This window comes from Lonchura striata, chromosome 1 (genome assembly GCF_046129695.1).
Source record: "Lonchura striata isolate bLonStr1 chromosome 1, bLonStr1.mat, whole genome shotgun sequence".
Taxonomy (NCBI): Eukaryota; Metazoa; Chordata; class Aves; order Passeriformes; family Estrildidae; genus Lonchura; species Lonchura striata.
Window position 1 is genome coordinate 20333210 of NC_134603.1, and position 19929 is coordinate 20353138.

The window sequence follows — 19929 nt, forward strand, 5'->3', positions numbered from 1 at the left end:
ACAGCACTTTGCATGGGTTATGCATCACTCACAAAGGAAGATAGGTTAGACAGGTAGAACTGGGATTATTTCTAAAAGTAAAGAAGCATTAGGTGTCAAAGACACCTTCCCCAACACTGCAGATGTAGGCAAGCTGCTTTTCATTAAAGCAGCCCTGAACAGTGAGAACATGTTTTAAAAATAGTTCAAACATAATTAATGTTCTTTTTCTATTTGTAACTGAATGAAAAAGTTTAATCTTGGAAAAAAGACTAGAACATAAAAGTGCCTTAGTTCTGAGTCAAGAAAGAAAGACATCAAGAAAAATACATTTATTAGGAATAAATTTGGTACAATTATAAATGGACTTTTAGTATAAAGATCCAAAATATATTTTAGTTTTATCTGCAACACTACACTCTTTACTTACCCATATTTTTCAGCTGAACCATTGACTATATCATCTGCCCATGAACTTGCACCATTGTACCACCTTTGCAATGCAGTCAAAATAAAGAAGTGTTATTAAAAAATGATGTATTACTATTATCACTCTAATTCATGTGACATGACGACTTCTCAACAAAATGGGAAGATTTCCAAATGTTTTAAAATAATTTTGTACATTTCATATTTTCTTTCATGTATGAAAGAAAACCAAACACCAAAAATATAATAAGGCTTTTTTCCTTATACAATTATTATATTTTTACCTCTAGTCTTTTCAGCAATTAAGCCATAAATTTCAGTTACCTAAAGACTAATTGATCTCTTATCTTTTTGTACATAAATGTCTTCATGTTTTCAATGGCAATTGAGCTTGTGGAATAATAAAAAACTAATTGTGGAGACAAAACATTAAGAAAAATAACATAATATACATTAAGAGTTTAAAATATTGCTTTTAACTTCAAATACATGACCTATCCAGTTGCAATCTTTTTTTTCTATTTGATAGGGTAGTTGGTTTCTCACAGGTATGTAAGAAACAGAAGAAAATTCACTTCAATGATCAAACAATGAAAACTAAATTTTAAAGTGGTAATGTTCTTCCAGGTACTGAATATGGGCTGCCCAAGCCTTTGCAGCATCACTTCAGCAAACCAGTTGAAGAGAACATAAAAGACATACAGAAGTATTTTATCTTAAGGAAAACTGTTGGGAAAAGAAATAATGGGACAAAAAAGTTGCTTTAAGAAATCAGGATAAACTGTTTATGTGCCACTACTCCAGCATATCAAAACTAGATACAAATCATCCACCATTTGGTTGAGGAGTTTCAACTAAATCTCCAGAGTTTTATACTTTCAGGATCTTGCTAGGGTAAAGCCAGGGAACTCCTATGTTGTCTGTATTCAATGATTTCCACATGACAGTGAGTGAGAAGACAGGGATTATCAGAAATCAAGAGACCATTATATTATCAATTTGGACAAAAAAAAAATAATTATATGTACTTAAAATATTAGCCATAGGCTAAAGGAAAAACTATTTAGTGGCTTGAATACACTGATCCAAGAATTTTCATGAATCTGTTGCTTGTCTGTCTTTCCTCCAGGCTTCTCATGCTGCAGAATCTGAGGATTTGCAGTATGTTTATAAACTTAATAACCCCACATCTCCTGGATATTATGTTGAGGCAATACCATATGGGTTGCAATATATGTGAATGTAAATCAAACTGCCCTTGTTTATTCTGTCCAAACGGATGGTATGGGCCGTGGCTTTTTTTTTTTTTTTCATGGTTTATAGCCAGAACAATGGCTGGATGAAAGTCATTTCAGTTTAATCTAATTTAGTTTTAAATTATATTTAATCCCATATAAATTAGAATACTGCCGGAGAATGACAGGTACATATTTACACTCTCCTTGATAATCCTCAAAACTGAAGCAGTATTTTGAAAAAGAGTTTTTGATAAAACTACTTTATTGCAGACACCATAAATACATAAATAACGGTTTAAAATTGCAGTGCACTTTATTTTTTTTCTTAAATATGACTGTATTTATTCATAACAATAAAATAAAACAAAAATTTCTTGCTATTAGTTAGGAAAAAAAAAATCCTTGTTCCTATAGAGAAAAATCAGACATTGACTTAAAAATGGACAGACAAGTATGAAATATCTAATTGTAAAAAGGGAGAGAAACATTGATTTGTTCCTTTCTTCAGATTTCCTTCTCTTTTGGCCTAGCTCTTTAAACATGAAAGACTGTTATCAAATAACTACTACTAGAGACACTCCAAAACTTTTCAGATTACATGTCAGATTTTAGTGATATTCTGTTTACTGTGATATGCATAACAAAATTTAGGAAGAACAATAATACTGTGGTTCCTAGCATGGCAAACACTAAAAATCAATTTGAAGGTATTTTTTTAGTCCTTTTTTAAGCCAATGTGTAACATGCTAAAAGCTGAGTACCATCTTAGGGTACTCAGGTTATTGAAATAATTAAATTGAGGACTCTAAATTGCCCTAGAATGACTTCTAGAAACAGAAAAGGTTGGCCATTAGAATTATGGTGCAGTTAAGTTGAGAAAAAAACCTTCAGTTGTACCTAAGCTCTTCTGTACTATTCAGTTTTCCTCCCACATCTAATGAATAAAAAATTTTTCAAGTTAAGAATTATGCTTAAAAATATGAAGTCAAATTAATGGAGGGCTAAAAGGAAAATGAGGTACTTAAAACTATGGAGATTAGTTGTTCTGTATTTAGAGAAATATGGCATAAAGTGCACTGTAAATTTAAATATCATTAGTCTAGGTCAATTAGAATTTTAGACTACACTTCATAAAAATTTATTACTCAACTCTATCTATTTTTACTATATAAATTAAAATACCTTTCAGGAGTATAGGCTGTGTCATCATAATATGAATTAGGCACTCTTCTCTCCTGCCTAGTCCTCCTGAATATGGAATAAATAGCACAGATATTTCAGACATTTTAGAGGGTGCTTTTTTCATTATGTATTCCCTTACTTTATTATTAAGATGTGATGAAGATCAAGCACATTTATCATCAATTAAGTTGTATATATATATAAATTTAAACTTCTGCTTTCAAATTATATTCAGAAATAATTAACAACTTACTAAGAACACTTGATCAATGCACACATATTTTATAGAAGTAAAAAGTTACATTGACAGAAAACTAGTAGCTGAACAACAGAGAGCATTCATCAAAAGTAGGATTTGGATGTTAGAAAATGTCTGCTTGGTACAACAAAAGGAAAGAAAGTGGAAGCAAAATCTAATTTCCTTAAGAGAAACAGAAATGCTGCCTGAAAGAAACCTCATATCCTGCACAAAACATACATACACAAACCAGCTTTTATGGACCTGCAACACTAAACTCAAAGGCTAAGTGGAAAAAATAAATTGCACATTGTGGTGTTCTTGTAGGTGAGTTGAGAAAGAATTTCATACAGTGAGGTTTTCAGCATAATTTTATTTGGAATGAACTGCTAATATTTTTTTTTTTAAACACAAGGACAAGGTTAAGAATAAGAACCTTGAGAATATTACTTTGTCATTGTCATCATTTGTGTGTCAGACAATTTAAAATGTGTTACTGTCAAATGATGAATTAACTCATATAACTCTGTAGGATTCTGAACTGGGGGATATAAATCAAAGTGTAAATAAAGCTCAGCATGTCCAGCCATGATGCTTTGTGCACCTGCAGTGTGAGTAGCTGCAGCAGAGTGAACTGGGCCCAGCTGGAGTTGTCTGTAACATTGAGGAGTCAGGGGAACTCGGGCTGTGGCACTGAGCAGCAGGATGCTCTTGGGAAGACCCCAGGTCCTAAGGGCTCTGAAGTCACTGAAGATGCACAGGTGCTTATTGCCTTTCTTAGGCATACGCTGGAGTAAATATCTTGTCACTGCTGTTGTTCCTTTTGAGAGGGAAAGAGCTGGGGAGACATCAAAAGGGGGGAGACATCACAAAAACAAAATGATGACCGCCCTAACCTAGGAATGGCCTCAGAAATTAAGGGTTTTGATAATGTAAATGTGTCCTAGAACTAATGAACTGAAGTCTGTCATATCAGATAAACAGTGACTGACACAAAATTCATCAGAGAAAAGATGAAAGAGAACCAAGTAGTCACTCTGAGGGGGAAAAAAACAGAAAAAGTAAAAATTGCTAGAAGAGACCACAAGAGTTAATGGACTGGCTGTGAATGATTACAAGATAAGCAATAAAAGGAGCCTTGAATAACAAAGGCAAGTAATTTTGACTAATACATCTATACCATTTATTTGCCTGCAGGACACAGACACTGATGTATTCAGAGTGACATGAGACAAAAAAAAAATCTCTGTCCCAGATGAGAGACTTTTTCCTGAATGCTGGAGTGTACAGAACAATATCTGCTATTTTGATAAAAGCAAGGAAAGTTGTTTCATATGCATGATAAAGTGAAAGACAGGAAGAGATGTGGTTGCTTGATATCAACAAGACATTGATTAAGAAGGTGGAACAAAGAAGACGGGAATAACACTTGGCCTACAAAATAATTTAGAGTAAGCATCGAACTGGGGAAAAGTGTAAAGATAAAAGCAGAAATAATGTTTAAAGAGTTCATATATTTACAATAAAATGAGGAATAGACAATAACTTAGTTTTTCAATGTCTAAGACAAAACTGGATAATGATTAGGCTATAAATTGTTCTTAAATTGGTGTTAGAATACAGGAAGACAAAAAGGATGAAAATCTAGGAACTACAATTGTGGCTGTGAGGTACTCAGAGGAGTTCATATCTGGTAGGATGACTCAAGTAACTTGAACACTAATGGTACCCACAGGCAGCCTAGATTCAAGAGGATCATAGAACCCAGGATCAGTTTCTAGGCCCAAGGAATCTGAGACACTGTTGTAACAGTGAGCTAGAAATATTCCACTTCATGTTAGATATTCATTTCTGATCTCGGGCAGAATTAGCTTTGATAGCTTTCTGTTCCATAAAGTCCTGGACAAGATTTTCCCACTGCTTAAATCCTAGCTTTTTCATCTTTATGAAGTACTGTAACTTTTGCCCTTTACTTTCATTTATTTCACTTTATTTTTGAGAGATTAATTTCAGGAACAAAGACTGAGATTTACAAGTCAAGAACCCCAAAGTAAGAAAATTACTTTAAATATCTCCAACTTTCACTAATATCTGAATAGTCACAGACATAACCAGTAATCTGAAACAGGTTCAGAGAAACTAGTGCAAAACAGAGCATATATCTAAGGAAAAAAAAAAAAAAAAGTTTATAAAAATGAATTATTGAAATAGCATACAAATTAGCACATTTTCTCATGCATTTTTAAGAAAACAAACAAAAAATCCCTCTCCTTATCGAACTTTCTACATGTGCACAGAACTATTTATACACTTCCTTTATACTAGGTTTCATTTAAAACAGCTTCATTTCAAAACAAATGCTTAACTGAGTTGTAAATGTTAAAATGTCTAATATACTACAGCTTTGGAGAATTTTTAAAAAGAAATATTTCTTTCAAAGGATTTTTCAGATCCTCTTTTTGTTTCTGCATCCAAAAGTAATTTCACATTCACTTAAAAATATGGTAACATTTGATCTGAATCCAGAGCAAGCCTTAATGAACTTCTCAGACTCATATCCAGGAGGTAGCCATGAAGTTAATATATTGAGTTTTTTATTTCTTGCATTGGAACTTTTTACATGGCCCCTCTTGTAAATCAACACCTCTATCAACCATTGTATCTGATCTGAAGTCACCACTTCCTTTTTATTGGCTTACAGTTTTCAGTTTTATATTCTTATTTCTATTTACACACAACTATGCAAATTTTTTCAGTTTGCAACATTTCTGAAAATATCTTGATTACAGTACTTGAGCAGCATAGCTTAAAAGCCACTGTATTTCGAGTGGCAAATTATTTCACAGAAATTGTTGTGGGTTCAAATTCTCTCTGCATGTATTTCATGTGTAAATAGGAACTATGGTGCTCTGCAATCACACACAGATATTATGTGTACAAGTACTCCTAAATCACATAATATACAGTATAAAAATAAATACAACATAAGCTTACATAAGCATACACTTCTATTTTTCACTCTATTTTTCAGTTACCCAAGTATAAGACTTCAGAAGACACTCTTTCTGTGTACTTTAGATAGGCTTTTCCTTGTTATTTCAAAGAAAATAATAAATACTACAAGCACTCTGGAAAATTCCAGCAAAAATAAGGGTTATAAAAGACACACATATATAATATCCACATAATCTATTTTAAAACTGGCTTCTGCAAAGCTATTTGGTACCTTTTGGGGTTTATCCATGGCTCCAAGTAAGATGTTTTAAGATGCATACATACCCAGAGTATTAGAAAAACATATTCACTGCATGTGTTTATCTCTTAAAACACAGATCACATTCTCAGTTTGTACATCAAACATGGCAGTGTCAGTGTGGCAGAGCTAATGACATATTCCACATCAGTTATACCTCTCAAGATCATAGTAAGCACCCTCAGAATAGGTGCGGCACATCGTACGGGAGCGGAGTAATCTGATTGCATCTTCACAAAATAGAGGATACATTGTGTGATCCTGGCTGCCAAAACAGAATGGGTGAACACAATAAAAAGCAACAAAAGGATGAAATGAAGACAAAACATGAAAAGCAAGCAATGTCAACAACAGAACAAAACACTGGAACAGAAAATGACTGGAACTTCGGTGAACTTTGCAAAGCTACTTTTAAAAATTTAAGTATATTGGATAACAGCTACAACAGCTAAAATACTGAGAAAGATATCACTCTCCAGTTTTATCATAATCTTTAATACAGCCACTCACATATGATTTTATGCATATTAAAAGTACAGTATTAGCAGTTATTAGTATTTGCTGGTTTAAATTACTTTCTTTATATAATCTCTAAAAGATATCAGAGTGATGTAAATAAAGCATTAACTTTGAGGACCATCAATTATAGACTATTGGCAGTGAGAAAGTATTCCAGTGAAACACAGGAAGAATTACCCAGTGTTTGTGTGCACACTATGTTAACAAAAACTAATGATGATACTAATTCAACTTCTAAGTTTTCTACCACCATAAACAGACAAATAAAACCAGAAGTGGACATGTAGGTACACGGAAGTACATGCATTACCCACACATATTCACACAGAGGAAAACATATACCTGGCATCCCTGTAATGGTGATCTGAGGAGTGGGTGTACCGGGAACGAGGTAAAGTAACATAATGACTGAGGTGATGGCAGAAAGAAAAATACAGATATGAGACAATAAGATGGAAATGGAATGAAACACAACACAAAACAGCAAATATTATAATAATAACATTATGGTTTAAGAGCACTGGACTTATTAACAAAATAATATGATATATGGTTCTAAACATAAAATTATTTAGATGATGCACATATTTATGATGAGAAAACAGTGGGAGATTATGGATCAAGAAGACAGCTAAAATTTGGGATTTTCTACAGTATTTCAATTAGGAATAAAAAAATACATAAATCTCTGAAAACAACTCAAGAAATCAGATTGCTTATTTCCTTATTTGAAGGCAGTAATAACTTTAGTATGAATATTATCCTTGAAAGAGATTTACCTAATCTGTCTGAAAGGCTATCACCATTTTGAAATCTGTCCCCACATATCTCCAGAGCTTTCCCATTTGTAAGTGTAAATTCTCCTAATACTGATCATATTGTGATAAAATGTGAATTTAGATCAAAGTATTTAATCATTTAATTAAATAAGAGATATAACATCAGTACCAGAATATGCCAAAAAAAAAAAAACAACATATGCAATTCAAATAATAAAACTAAGTTATTTATATTTTGTTTGCATTATGAAACAATGTCAAAATTTATATATTTTAAATATATTTGTTACACTAGATACTCTCCAATTATCAAAAATAGAAGAAAGTAATTTTGCTTTTACTATAAATATATGCACACAGTAAAGGGAAAAGGGTTTGGAAAAGAGAGGGGTTTACCATTAAAAGGGTAAATGAAAATTGGCTACAGTTTCCATGAAGTTAGGATATTTCAAAGGGAAATCTAATCACAACTGTCCACTTTGGAAGTTAAATTGACTTCACAAGAAACATGGAAAACCTCATCCTTCACTTTTATTTTTCATATCTTAATTTGCTTATGCTTAACTGTTATTCCAGTAGGTATATTACCTACACTTATAAAATTTTCCTCTTTTGCATGAAGATAAAATGCACTATCACCCACATGAAACTATTCCTTATATTAGGTCAATTATATATAGTGTGAGATGTCTTTGTGCTCACTTCTTGTCAAATAAATGCAAAAGAAGAACTAGCTTAAATCCCTGATTATGTAATTTAAACTTTTTAGTTTGTTACAAGAATGAGAAATTGTAGACAATTCAACAGGGCCCAATTTGACATGGTATAGTTAAAATTTGAAGAAGGACTAATAATTATTAAAATAGTCAGAGTTTACATGGCAACCTATGAAAAACTATGAATATTTTTAAAGTAATGTAAAGACCTAAGTATCAAAAGCAGTCTACCCATAACAGCCTGTCAGTTATCATGTTGTCAAGAAACATTAAAAAGAAATTCACCACGATCTTAAAATTTTCTTTGGAATATATGCACACCCACAGGAAGAACAATCAAATAAAAATGTAGGAGTCTAACCCCCAGGAGCTAAATGAACCATGATGGCAAACAACTGCATACCAGGTTATTCTCTCCACTACATGGATCCATTCCCAGGCTACATCCACAAGAATATGCCTTTTAATTATCCAGATGCAGCCCTACAATTAACACCTCAAAACTCTTGCTCTAGTATTAATAAGCAATTAAGTATTTCCAGCTGGTAAATGACATTTTAATTTTAACAATTCACTTTGCCTTTTATCTTTCCAGTGAACTGCTGACAAGTTTTCCTGGTAGTCTTTGAAACATATATGACATCAATAAATACAATATATATAACCATGATTTAAAAACCAACATCTTAAAAAAATCTTCAGGCAGCACATATGTTGCAGAAGGTATGGAACATGGAAATGCACACGCTATTTGCAATTAGATTGCTTACTGTCCATAAGAAGGAACACCCCAGACTGTTCACTTCACTTATTTGAATGTGAATGAGACACCATCAGTTCATGTTCTGCTTAGGATTTCAGTCCTAACAGCTTTTCATAGCTCCACCAAACTATGTTGAATTCCCAACTTCTGATATTGAATTTTGTTCTAATACTTCTAGAAACTCAGAATTCCAGTGTCCTTACCAAGTTCTGGGTATTCTTCTTGGGAATTTCTGGCAGGCAATTCAACCTTTTCCTTTTTTGTTCTTTTTTTTTTTCCCATTCAGTTCAGGATTTCACAATGAGTATGATAGCATTTAGATGGCATTTAGATACAACTACCTATACAATTTGATATGCAACAACTTGTAACAAGTTTAAAATAAGCTTCCTCATCACCCAAAACATTGCTTATCTATATATGGGATGAGGTTAGCTTGACCTGACTCTCTGGAATTGCTGGCTATTCATACTTTTCCTTTTTTTCTCAGAGTCCATGATAACCATGCTATCTAACTTAATAGAATAATAGAATCACTGTCAAAGATCATCAAACCCAACCTTGAACCAAATATAACTATGCCCACTAAACTATATTGTAAGGTGCCACTTGTACTTGTTTTTTGGACACTTCCAGAAATGGTGACTCAACCATTTCCCTGGGAAGTATGTAGCAATGCATAGACTCTCTCTTTCAATGAAAAAATATTTCTTAATATCCAACCTGATTCAACATGCAGAGCAAAATGCTTAAATGCCATCTTCTGAGCATCCAGCCAATATCACACTAGTTGATTTTTTACCATTAAATTTATTGCTATACATTTTTATATATTTAGGTTAAAATAAATTATTTATGCTTTTATAAATATGTTAGCAACACCAAAAATGCCCATGACTTATTATCAATGTCCAAAACTGAAATATACATCATATTTATTTGGCTAATCCCCAGGATAAACCACTTAAAATCCTAAAGCAAATGTATTATAATGTAGTAAAAACATTAAGCTTTGCATTGCCTAAGTCCAAAAGAATTCCAGTAATGTTTCAGATCTCCATCTCAACCAAATATATCATTTGAGCTGTTAATAAAAATCATTACACTATATCCACATACATATTCATGGGAGTGTTCAGAAGACACAGTAGACATAGACAAAATTTAGATATGTCAGATTTTTAATATGACAAAAGAACTCCTGGATACCAGTTGTTTTTATTTTTTTGCAACCTTGATTTAGATTTCTAGCCTCTTATCACACATTCTTTACGTCCTGCATTATAGTAGTTTATGGCACTAGTATGTCAAATTATGGTATGGCAAAATGAACCTAACCTGCATCCTCATAGACTTATGAAATATTTACCTATTTTGTTACAGATAGAATGGACAGAAAATTTGCAGCAACAATTCATTTTACTTGTATTAAAATAATGAAGTTAGTCTAATAAGGCAGCATTATAAGTTTTGCAATATGATCATTATTAGACACACACAGAGCCATCTCCCCTTTCACACTGTATCAGGTGAAAAGAGATTTCCACTGTTCTGACAAGAATCCAGGTACATAGGAAAACAGGATACCTTTCCTTTTTTTAAAAGTTAACAGACAATTACTTAATTTTTATTCTGATATTGATCACCTATTTGTCCATTTTCTTACAAAATTCAGTGAACCATTAGGGTAAGAAAACAGAAACCACTGATTGAGCAAGTGATTAGATTGCCAAATTGGAAGTACATAGTATCCAGGATCAGGCTTAGCATACCAGAAGAGTTTCAGAAGTATGCTTGAAAACACTCACACACAGAGTACCTCACTCAAACCTCATGGAATACCTTTCTGTTCTTCCTATGCAAGGCGAGTTTAACCTGCTCTCTATTGCTTGGGATATTTTATTCAATAGTAAAGAGGCATTTATTTAGGAGATAATTTATTCCTTTCGATTTTCACTCTCTGTGACCAGAGCCTAAAATCTGATGGACACTTCAGCTTCACTACTAGAGTGGGCAGCAGACTCCCAAGTGTTTTTGTGGAAAGGCTATGTACTGTGTATTATTACACTCTTGTGCTTATTGGAATATTCATAAATAATTCTGAACACAAAATAAGTCTCATAGTGTTTCTTTCTGTTAGAGCCTGTATGAATGAAACTCAGTTGACACAAGAAATTTCTCTCATCCTATCACTGTTTATCTATTCCCATATTCAGTTTTTTCTAGTGTACTGATTGCAATTAAAGCAAAATATTGTATCATTTGCAATAGTATCCTTTATTTTTAGTAACACTCCTTTACATTTTTTCAACTGAAATAAAAAATTAAATGTAGGAAAATTATAAAATTATTTAAATAGTTAAAAAATAAATATAATTTTTTAACTGGTATAAATTTGCCTTTAACAAAATACTTCCCAATTTCTCAAGTTACAATTTTCTAAAAAAATGGTAATGTGATAAAATAGAAATTAGCTTAAACAGACTGCAGAGTAAAAAACAGGTGGTTCTTGGGGTCGACCAGTTGGAAATTTAGTGGGGAAAGAGACATTGAAAGTGGTAGAAAAAAGAAAGCTGCCATATGAAATTTAGGGAAAGTACTGTGGGAAGGAATGAAGAAAAAAATTGTGCTTGGGATCACATTGACTGTGAGGCTGAGCACAGAATCATCCAAGGGAAAAGGAGCCGGGAATAATAAAATGATGTAGATTCAGAGAAAAGGCACAGCTCTATGACCAGCTTACTTATACCATTCTAAAAAGTTATATTCTCAGCTCAATAAAGCAACAGTTCATGTTCTCTGTGTTAGAATGTTTTCCATGCTGCTTCCCAAACACCTGGCAAATCACACCAGCTATGTAAATAAAATGTGAAGTAAAGCTTTTAACTCTTAAAAATGTCAAATGCCATTCAAGAATAAAGCACTGGTTATGTAATTTCACCTGCTAAATTTAATTTAATATATCATTAGAATAGTTTTATTTAATAATTGGGGTTTTTTTAAGAAAAAAACAGTCTTTCTTTATTTATAAACATCAACAATTTTTGCACCAATAATGGTATGGATGCTTCTTGCTACATCAATTCTATAGAAACTTCTGCTAATCTGCTGGAATAGATGAAATCCTAGAAATGTTCCATCTGAATGTAATTGACAATTTGAAGATTTTACTTGTGAAACAATAGCAATTATCAGAAAATTATCAGCTGATACACATTCAATCAAGATTACTTTAAAAAAGAAAATCAGTATCACATCGTCACAGTGCTCCACATGCTGCATTTTAAATCATTGCTCCAAAGGTACAACACTGAAGTCTTTTATCAAAACTGCATTCTTTTTAATACAGGCTCTTTTTTGTTGTTGTTTTTTGGGGATTTTTGTCTGTGTGTGCATTTTGTGCATTTTATTCTGAGGAATATATCTATGACTCTTGGTGGTGTTTTTTTTTTTTAAATTTGGCTCAAAGCTTCTTTACCACCTGCCTACTCCACCACCCCTGTTGGAGATAATCATCCTTCAGCAGACTCATGGAGGCACCAGGTGGGTGGTGCAGATAATTGTGCAATTAAACCGTGATTTGAAATGAGAAAAAAAACTTAAACACTGCAATTATTGAGATTCAAACTGAAGCAAACATTTTATATCATAGCTATAAGCAAATTTTCAGCAATGCATTTCTTTCACTTTACTGCGTATTTGAAGAAGCAAAGCAGTGACATTACATATCCCATGTGGGTGTGTTACCCACACGATAGACACAACTGAAATCTGAAAAAATTATCCCAAAATTTTCAAAAAAAGCATTAGGAACCCTTTATACTTTATAATATCTTTGTATTTTAATCTGCATTTAAATTATTTTACAGAAAAGTTTAACTAAATAATAAATAAATTACTAGCTAATTACATATAATTCAGCTGTGTATTTAATAAAGACTGAAAAAAAATACATTCTTTTCAGTGTTTTAATATGGAAAAATGTATCCAAAAAAATCATTACCTAGTTTGACCTAATCTGACATCTACTTAATAACAGTATTAGATTAGGAACCTCCTACCCATAGATAAAGCAGTTGCATGGTTAAAGATGACATTTAGAAATGTAAAATTGATATTGCTCTTGCCCACCTTTAATTTTGTGCCAAATAATAGAAGCAGGTATTTACACTGCGTTTTAGCTAACATATAACAGGTTCATTGTAGTGAATTATTTTGGCATTCACTGGTTTGATTATAGCAAATGGATTTTTTTTGCATATATTTCAGCATTTACTTTATGTTAAAAAATCCAAGTCGCATGCTTTCAACAGACTGAAAAAACAAAGTGTGTGTTCAAATATGTGAATGAAATCTCTCATTAACAGGGGTGTGCTAGTCCTGCTAGTCCCAGCACATCCAGATAACAACTTTAAATTGATTTTAAAATAATGGACAATATTTCTCTAAATAACCATGCTTATGACTACCCTATTAGTTTAACAAAACAGTAACTTTTCTTCTTTCAAATTGAAAGTGCGCAATAGATTTGATGAACAAATTTGGATAATTTCTCTTTTCGCTTGTTTTCTTTTAAGTATCTCTCAGAAAACACTCATACTTTAGGAGCTTTCTTATAGATTTCTCCTGCAAGACTATTTGAGTTAGGCATTCTCAGTATGCTCTGGCTTAACATACCTATGCTAAATTCACCATTAGCAATGTTATTCCTCAGGGGAACCCACCTCAGATATCAAATATAGGTAAATTATAGCTGCTGAATATCTAAGTTTGCTGAAGCTGGGGGCCTGAGTACAATTTTCTCACACTGTCTTGGTGTTGCTGTTAATTGTTGATATAGCTTTCAGAAATATATATATATCACAGGTATGGTTTGGTGCTTTTGTTATTTGTTTTTTTCTTTCTGGAACTATGCTAAGATTCTCACATTTTTCTTCTAATTTACCTAATTATATTGATTGTTTAAATATAAAACTCTGAGGTTAAATCAAGCTGTTTGCAAAATTTTTTCAATAGTTTCTACAGTTTGATTAGTTTCAGTTTCCCAATTGAGGTAAAATTAGTTTTAGAGAATTTATCAAAACAGGTCAAATTGACATTTATGAGGTTATCCCATTACAGATAAATGTTCTTATGGTACCTGGGTGAATATTAGGTCATAAGTGTTCATATTTCTTTACATTACAAATTTTGGCTATTTCATATTCATATTTTGATAACACTTACCTAGTAGACCTATATTAAATATACAGGTAACAAATTAACATGTTTTTTCAATTTGAGTTAACAGTGTACACAGTACAATTTGGCACTTTTGTTAATACAGCAACAGATACAATTTAAACTGTACATTTACCCTTACATTATACAAAAATAAGTATATCATATAGCCATATGTTACATATTTAAGGGTTTGTTTTTTGAAATTAAAATTATCTCCAGTTTTTTTTTTTTAATGTGTCTTTCAGGGCTTTTAAAAATAATTTTATTTCTGTTCTAATTATGAATTCAATTTTGAAGGAATGTTTACATTGCAATGAAACTTGAGATCATTAGGCTTTTTGTATGTGGTTTCAACTAATTCCTCAGTGCCGTATACATTAGAGAACTTAATGCTGAATTATCTAGAAAAGGAAAGAAAATATTTTCTTACTCATATTCTCAGTCTAACTTTACAACTGAGCATGTCTATAACACTTCAAAACAGCTTCAACAGCTCTTTCATGGAAACACGAAACCATCAGAGCTGTGGGAAGGAAATATATGATTTGTTTTCAGAGCCTAGTGTAGATAACATGAGATTACAAACCTATACAAAAATGCAGTTTTTCAACTTCCCCCAACTGCCTGCAGTTCTAGAAGTTTTCAGGAGCAATGCTATTAAATGGCTACTTTAGGGATACCAATGGGGTTTTATTATATAGCAGTGACAGTATCACAAATATTAATTAAAAATTTTGAAATCTAATAATCTTTCTATGCATAAAATCACTGTCAAATTAGCAAGGAATATTAAAAAAATATTCACTGTTAATATTGGAAATAGTCTTTTCCTGTTCAGAGACTGCGTGTTACAATAGAGGCATAACTAATCAATAATTTGATTGCACCGGCAACCACTCAGCATGTGCTAAGAGGAGAATTTCTCAGTGGGTTTTGGAAAATACAGACAACATATAAAACTGAGTTCAGAGATTCAGAGTACCCCTATCCAGCAAACACCTTTTAATCTAGAATGGTCATGAAGATTCAATAATCTCATCTCCAACAACCTTCTGACATTGTTTTTCTGACATATTCTAAAAAACCCAATTATTTTCTCTAAATCAGGTCAGCCTAGCAGGGATTATTTGACTGAAGGGATGGAAAAATATTGGTACCGAACTTCAAGCAACCTTTCACAGCTACATATTTATCTGGGAGGCAACAAATGAACTTGCACAGTGAGCAAATGCAGCAGCATTCCATAAGGCATACACAACTCTAAGGACGACTTTCATTCCTGTTTCAGGGATTACTGGTCTAAAAGTCAACATAACATTGTATCTCAAAAGAATTCTGTAATCGTCTTTTAAGGAAACAGCTCAGAATCTTCAAGTTATTGCCTTCTGTATTAAAATCATACACTAATGAATCAACCAAATAGTGTTTTTTCCCATAATTTAAATAGAAATATTAAATATTTTAATGCAAAAAAGAGGTTGACTTCTGATCTACTGTACTTGTAATTAATACAGTTCCTATTCTAGATGATAAGCACTTCGCCATTTTTTCATTAGATTTATTTTTGCCCATTTGACTTTTTACTCAATAAATTAAATTACAAAGTACTTTGACTAGATTTGGGTTTAACTCCTTTTGACACTTTTGTTAACATGCCTTTGGGAAAAATTAATTATTGTTTTTATATATTTTTTCATTCCATACAAGCATTGACCATCACATTACTGGTCTCTTAACAAATATTAAACTTTTCTGTTCAATATTGCTAACAGAAAGCCACTGATTTCCCACATTCTTTGTATTACAGTTAGAAACATCAAAGATGAGTTTTGATGTCACTTGAAAAATAACCTGTAATAGCTATCTGTAAAAACATTAACTTCAAATACTAGTCCTATACTCCTCAAGATCACACAACATATCTGTATTACTCCTTGGTACATGCAATTATAAAATGAGACAAAAGCTAGAAATTATACTTCTCATTATAAAGTGCAGAAATTTCAACCTGGTGAAAAAGAGATGAAATATTTTAAAAAGTAAAGGTAATAAATGCTTTTTGGTTTGATTCTTTACCTGAAGACAATGAGGTGGAAAAGACCAATAATTTTTTAATGTCACAAAGTCATTGCCACAATTAATTCATCAAAATTAACTACATTGTTCAATTATTGCTGCAATTCTTTTTTTACATCATTAAAATTCATAGATGTTGCTAAACCTCTGTTTACTCTTTGGGAAGTTCCATTAGGCAAAACATTATTCATAGTCAGATGTGCCTCTAAACACAAAGACTCTGATTTCATACATGCTGTCCTCATAATTTTTTCTTTTCTTTTTTACAAAGTGTATCAGAAGGTTGAGCAAAGACAAAAACAGAACACAGTACTAGAATATACTTTTGTTACATTTGTGAACTGCACTGTATCCAAAGGGAGCATTACATTAATACTGATCTGAAATTATCTATTTTTATGCCTCTTTATTCAGCATCAAAAACAACCAAGTCTACTGATAGATTTTTTTAGAAGATATTTAGCACTTAAAAAATTCACTAATGCACAAAAAGGACAACTAAATTATTCAGCTATTATATGATACATTTTCTCACAGATTTTTTCAGATTCCCTCCTGGCAAACATACACTCACTGGACAGTTTTTTCAGCCTTATGTGCACTGATACTTTGCAATGTATGTCACATGACCAGTGGATAAACCAGGAACGTTAATCTCTGGGATTAGGTATGTAATTTATTTTAGCAGGCTACCATGCTGAAGTTACTCACGTTGATGCCTGTAGGCTACAGCTGTTCCTGGTTCCAGCCAGGCACTTACCTCTCTCTGTCAGGGGAGTAGTGGTCATCTACAGCTCGGTGTCTGTCCATGCGGTTCAGGGTGTTGTAGTGCGCAGCAGTGGATCGAGTCCCTCGCAGTCCCTGATCCACATTCCGACTGAGGAAAAAAGATATCAGATCCTGAGTTTTGAGTGTGCCTGGAAGACATCCTCTCACTGGTTTGTACAAACAATTATCAACAATCATGCTGGTAACAATATCTGTTAGCCGACCAGACTTTTCTATACATTTAAAGTAAAATAATTTTAAATCTTAAAGTAAAAAAAAAATCTCATTTAGAAGATGGTGCCAAGTCCATAATAGGGATAGAGATCTCTTTTTTTGTTCCAATGTGCTTCTTCTAGAAATTAGAGGAAAGGTTTTTCATTTCCTTCATGAAAAATGTTATTCTTGCACATCATTTCATTAATCTTTCCAGATTTCAAGCAAAAAATTCAATTCTGACAGAAACATCCACTGTAAATAATTTTTCATGAGTTCTTGATTTTGGCTTTACTATAAAGATGTACACTGTAGTCAGACACAATGGGGACTTGTGGCTGTTACAGTAGAGTGTAAACATTGGAAACTTTGAAAACACTGTCATCTGAATTTAAAAATAGGACTGTATGTGGTATCCACTTAGTGGGTTGGTGCAGGCTTGGGTAAAGATCACCTGTACTAACTGAGACCAAAGCTTTGCCAATTGATTGTTTTACTCATTTATCTATCAATACCTACTGACACACACTACTTTTTGTGCTCTGTAAAACAAATCCACAAGAATAGGAAAAGAGGAGACAATGGTTAACTGTAATAATTATTGGATAAGGAAAACATAATTGATTTGTATTGATTGGAAAATAACAAATTGGATGCTTCCCTCCACACAAGTTCAAGACCAATTATTCTGTCTCTTGTCCTTTACTGCAATCTGCACTAGTGTGAACCTGAGTTTCTTTTTCTTTTTTTTCTTTTTTTTTTTTTTTTTGTTTTGTTTTGTTTTGTTTTATATTACTCAGTTCCCCTTTTCTTTCTTGTCACTTTGTCTGCCCTTTTGGTACCTGTCATACTTATCCTTTGTCATTTACCAATTTCTGGCTAATGTTAACTTATACATGTATCCTTCACTGCTGCTGCTGTGACATTACTTATTTCTGCATATAAGTGCTATAATGATGTTGCATTACACATAAACTTGCCTTCAGATCCACCTCATTTGTCATAAAGCATTTTCCACTCTGGCATTCACGAATCCAAATATTGGGTTTACTCTGGCTAGTTAAAAGTAACAAGAGCAGTAACAATTTCTTGTTACACAATGCAGTGGGCCTTTGATGGAGTTTATTAAAAAATTAAGTAGGACTGAGGACTGCAAAATGGTTTCTAAAAAATAACAGCAACTTCTATGGCCCAAAACCTCCTGCCTGCAGAGGTGTCAGTAATGGGAAATTTCTGGGCATGCAGAATGCTCACTGCAGTCAGGACATATACAGAGTAGATGTATAACCTGAACAGGGTGCATATGTGATTGATAATTCTTATAGATCTCCTGAGTAGACCTGCATTTTCAATAGAACTAAAAAAGGTATTTCTGAAATCCATAGATTATATTTCTATTCTACAGATCCTCAAACTCTCATAACTCAATTTTCTGAGCTCAACAAGTCCTCACAGAATTGATTTGGTGTGTGGGCAGGGAAATAATATACAAATAATATTTGTATAATATTTTCATTTGATTCTGACTTTGTAGGAAACAGCTGCAATAAATTCAAAACTATATTTAAAAATTTAGCTTTAGGAAAGTTAAAAAGCAAGAGATTTTGAACATGTAAAGAAATCCAAGACTACAAGAAAATGAAAAGTAGATTTTTCATTTATGTTAAACAAGTGTTAATTACTAGCTTGGGTAAAAGTTCTGCCCAAAATGCGCACAGCATGCATGCAGACAGAAAAACATAAAAATACAAGCATACACACAAAGAGATTGTGCTCACATTTACGTCTATATCCAAGACAAATAACCTCTAGAGATTTAGCGTAGACAATTACTTATGCTGAAATCAGTACATTAAAAAATCAGAATAGGCCCCTTTGTGTCTTCCACTTATGTCTCATTTCAAGTCGGGCTGACTTGGTTTTAGATAGGTTTAGATTTCAAGAAGAAACACACAGTTTCTGCCCCTTAGATGAATGAGATGATGGGGGATCATTTGGAATCCTAATATCTCACTAATGCAAAAGGATATCATATAGGCTACATCCATTAGAGGAAATTGTAAGTAAAAACATAAGTAAGATATTATGAAGTCAAGAAAATTTTAACAAAAATAACAAAGATAACAGAAAGGAAAGCCAAAAACAAGAGAATCAGGATGGCTGAAAGAAAGGGAGAGGAACATGGACCTGCCAGGAAATATTGGATAACAGATCTTCAGTATCAAAGGGGAACTGTGAACATTATGGGCAAAAGAGAAAACGTCTACTTTCATTTCAACTGAATTACATCATCTGGAAACCTACCCATACATAGCAACAAAACTGCTGGAAAACAGGTTTCATTCCCATTTACATCTATCCTTCTGTTTCCATTCTCTTAAGAAAGCTTATCCTGCAGAGTATTAAATCAATTATGAGATGTTATCCAAAAGTACTAGGTTTTGGAAGAAATTTCCTGATCTCATTTTCTCAAGATAAATAGTTATCAGAGGTCTTCCAAGATCAGGAGTTGATACATTTTACTATTAAATTGTATGTCTGTCTGTTTATTCT

At 32.6% G+C, this 19929-nt stretch overlaps 1 protein-coding gene across 47 annotated transcripts in view; it reads right to left on the reverse strand.

The window, feature by feature from the left end:
• Nucleotides 1-19929, reverse strand: part of RIMS2 (regulating synaptic membrane exocytosis 2) — a 447453-nt gene that overhangs the window by 139913 nt on the left and 287611 nt on the right. For 46 of the 47 annotated variants that reach the window (XM_021546524.3, XM_021546510.3, XM_077782538.1 and 43 more), the window contains one exon: nt 17156-17272. In XM_021546524.3, coding sequence (XP_021402199.1) covers nt 17156-17272 — 117 coding nt within the window. Of the gene's footprint in view, nt 1-409; nt 473-2828; nt 2895-6476; nt 6585-7180; nt 7247-17155; nt 17273-19929 lie in introns of all 47 variants that reach the window. The other variant, XM_077782606.1, reaches the window with a different exon arrangement.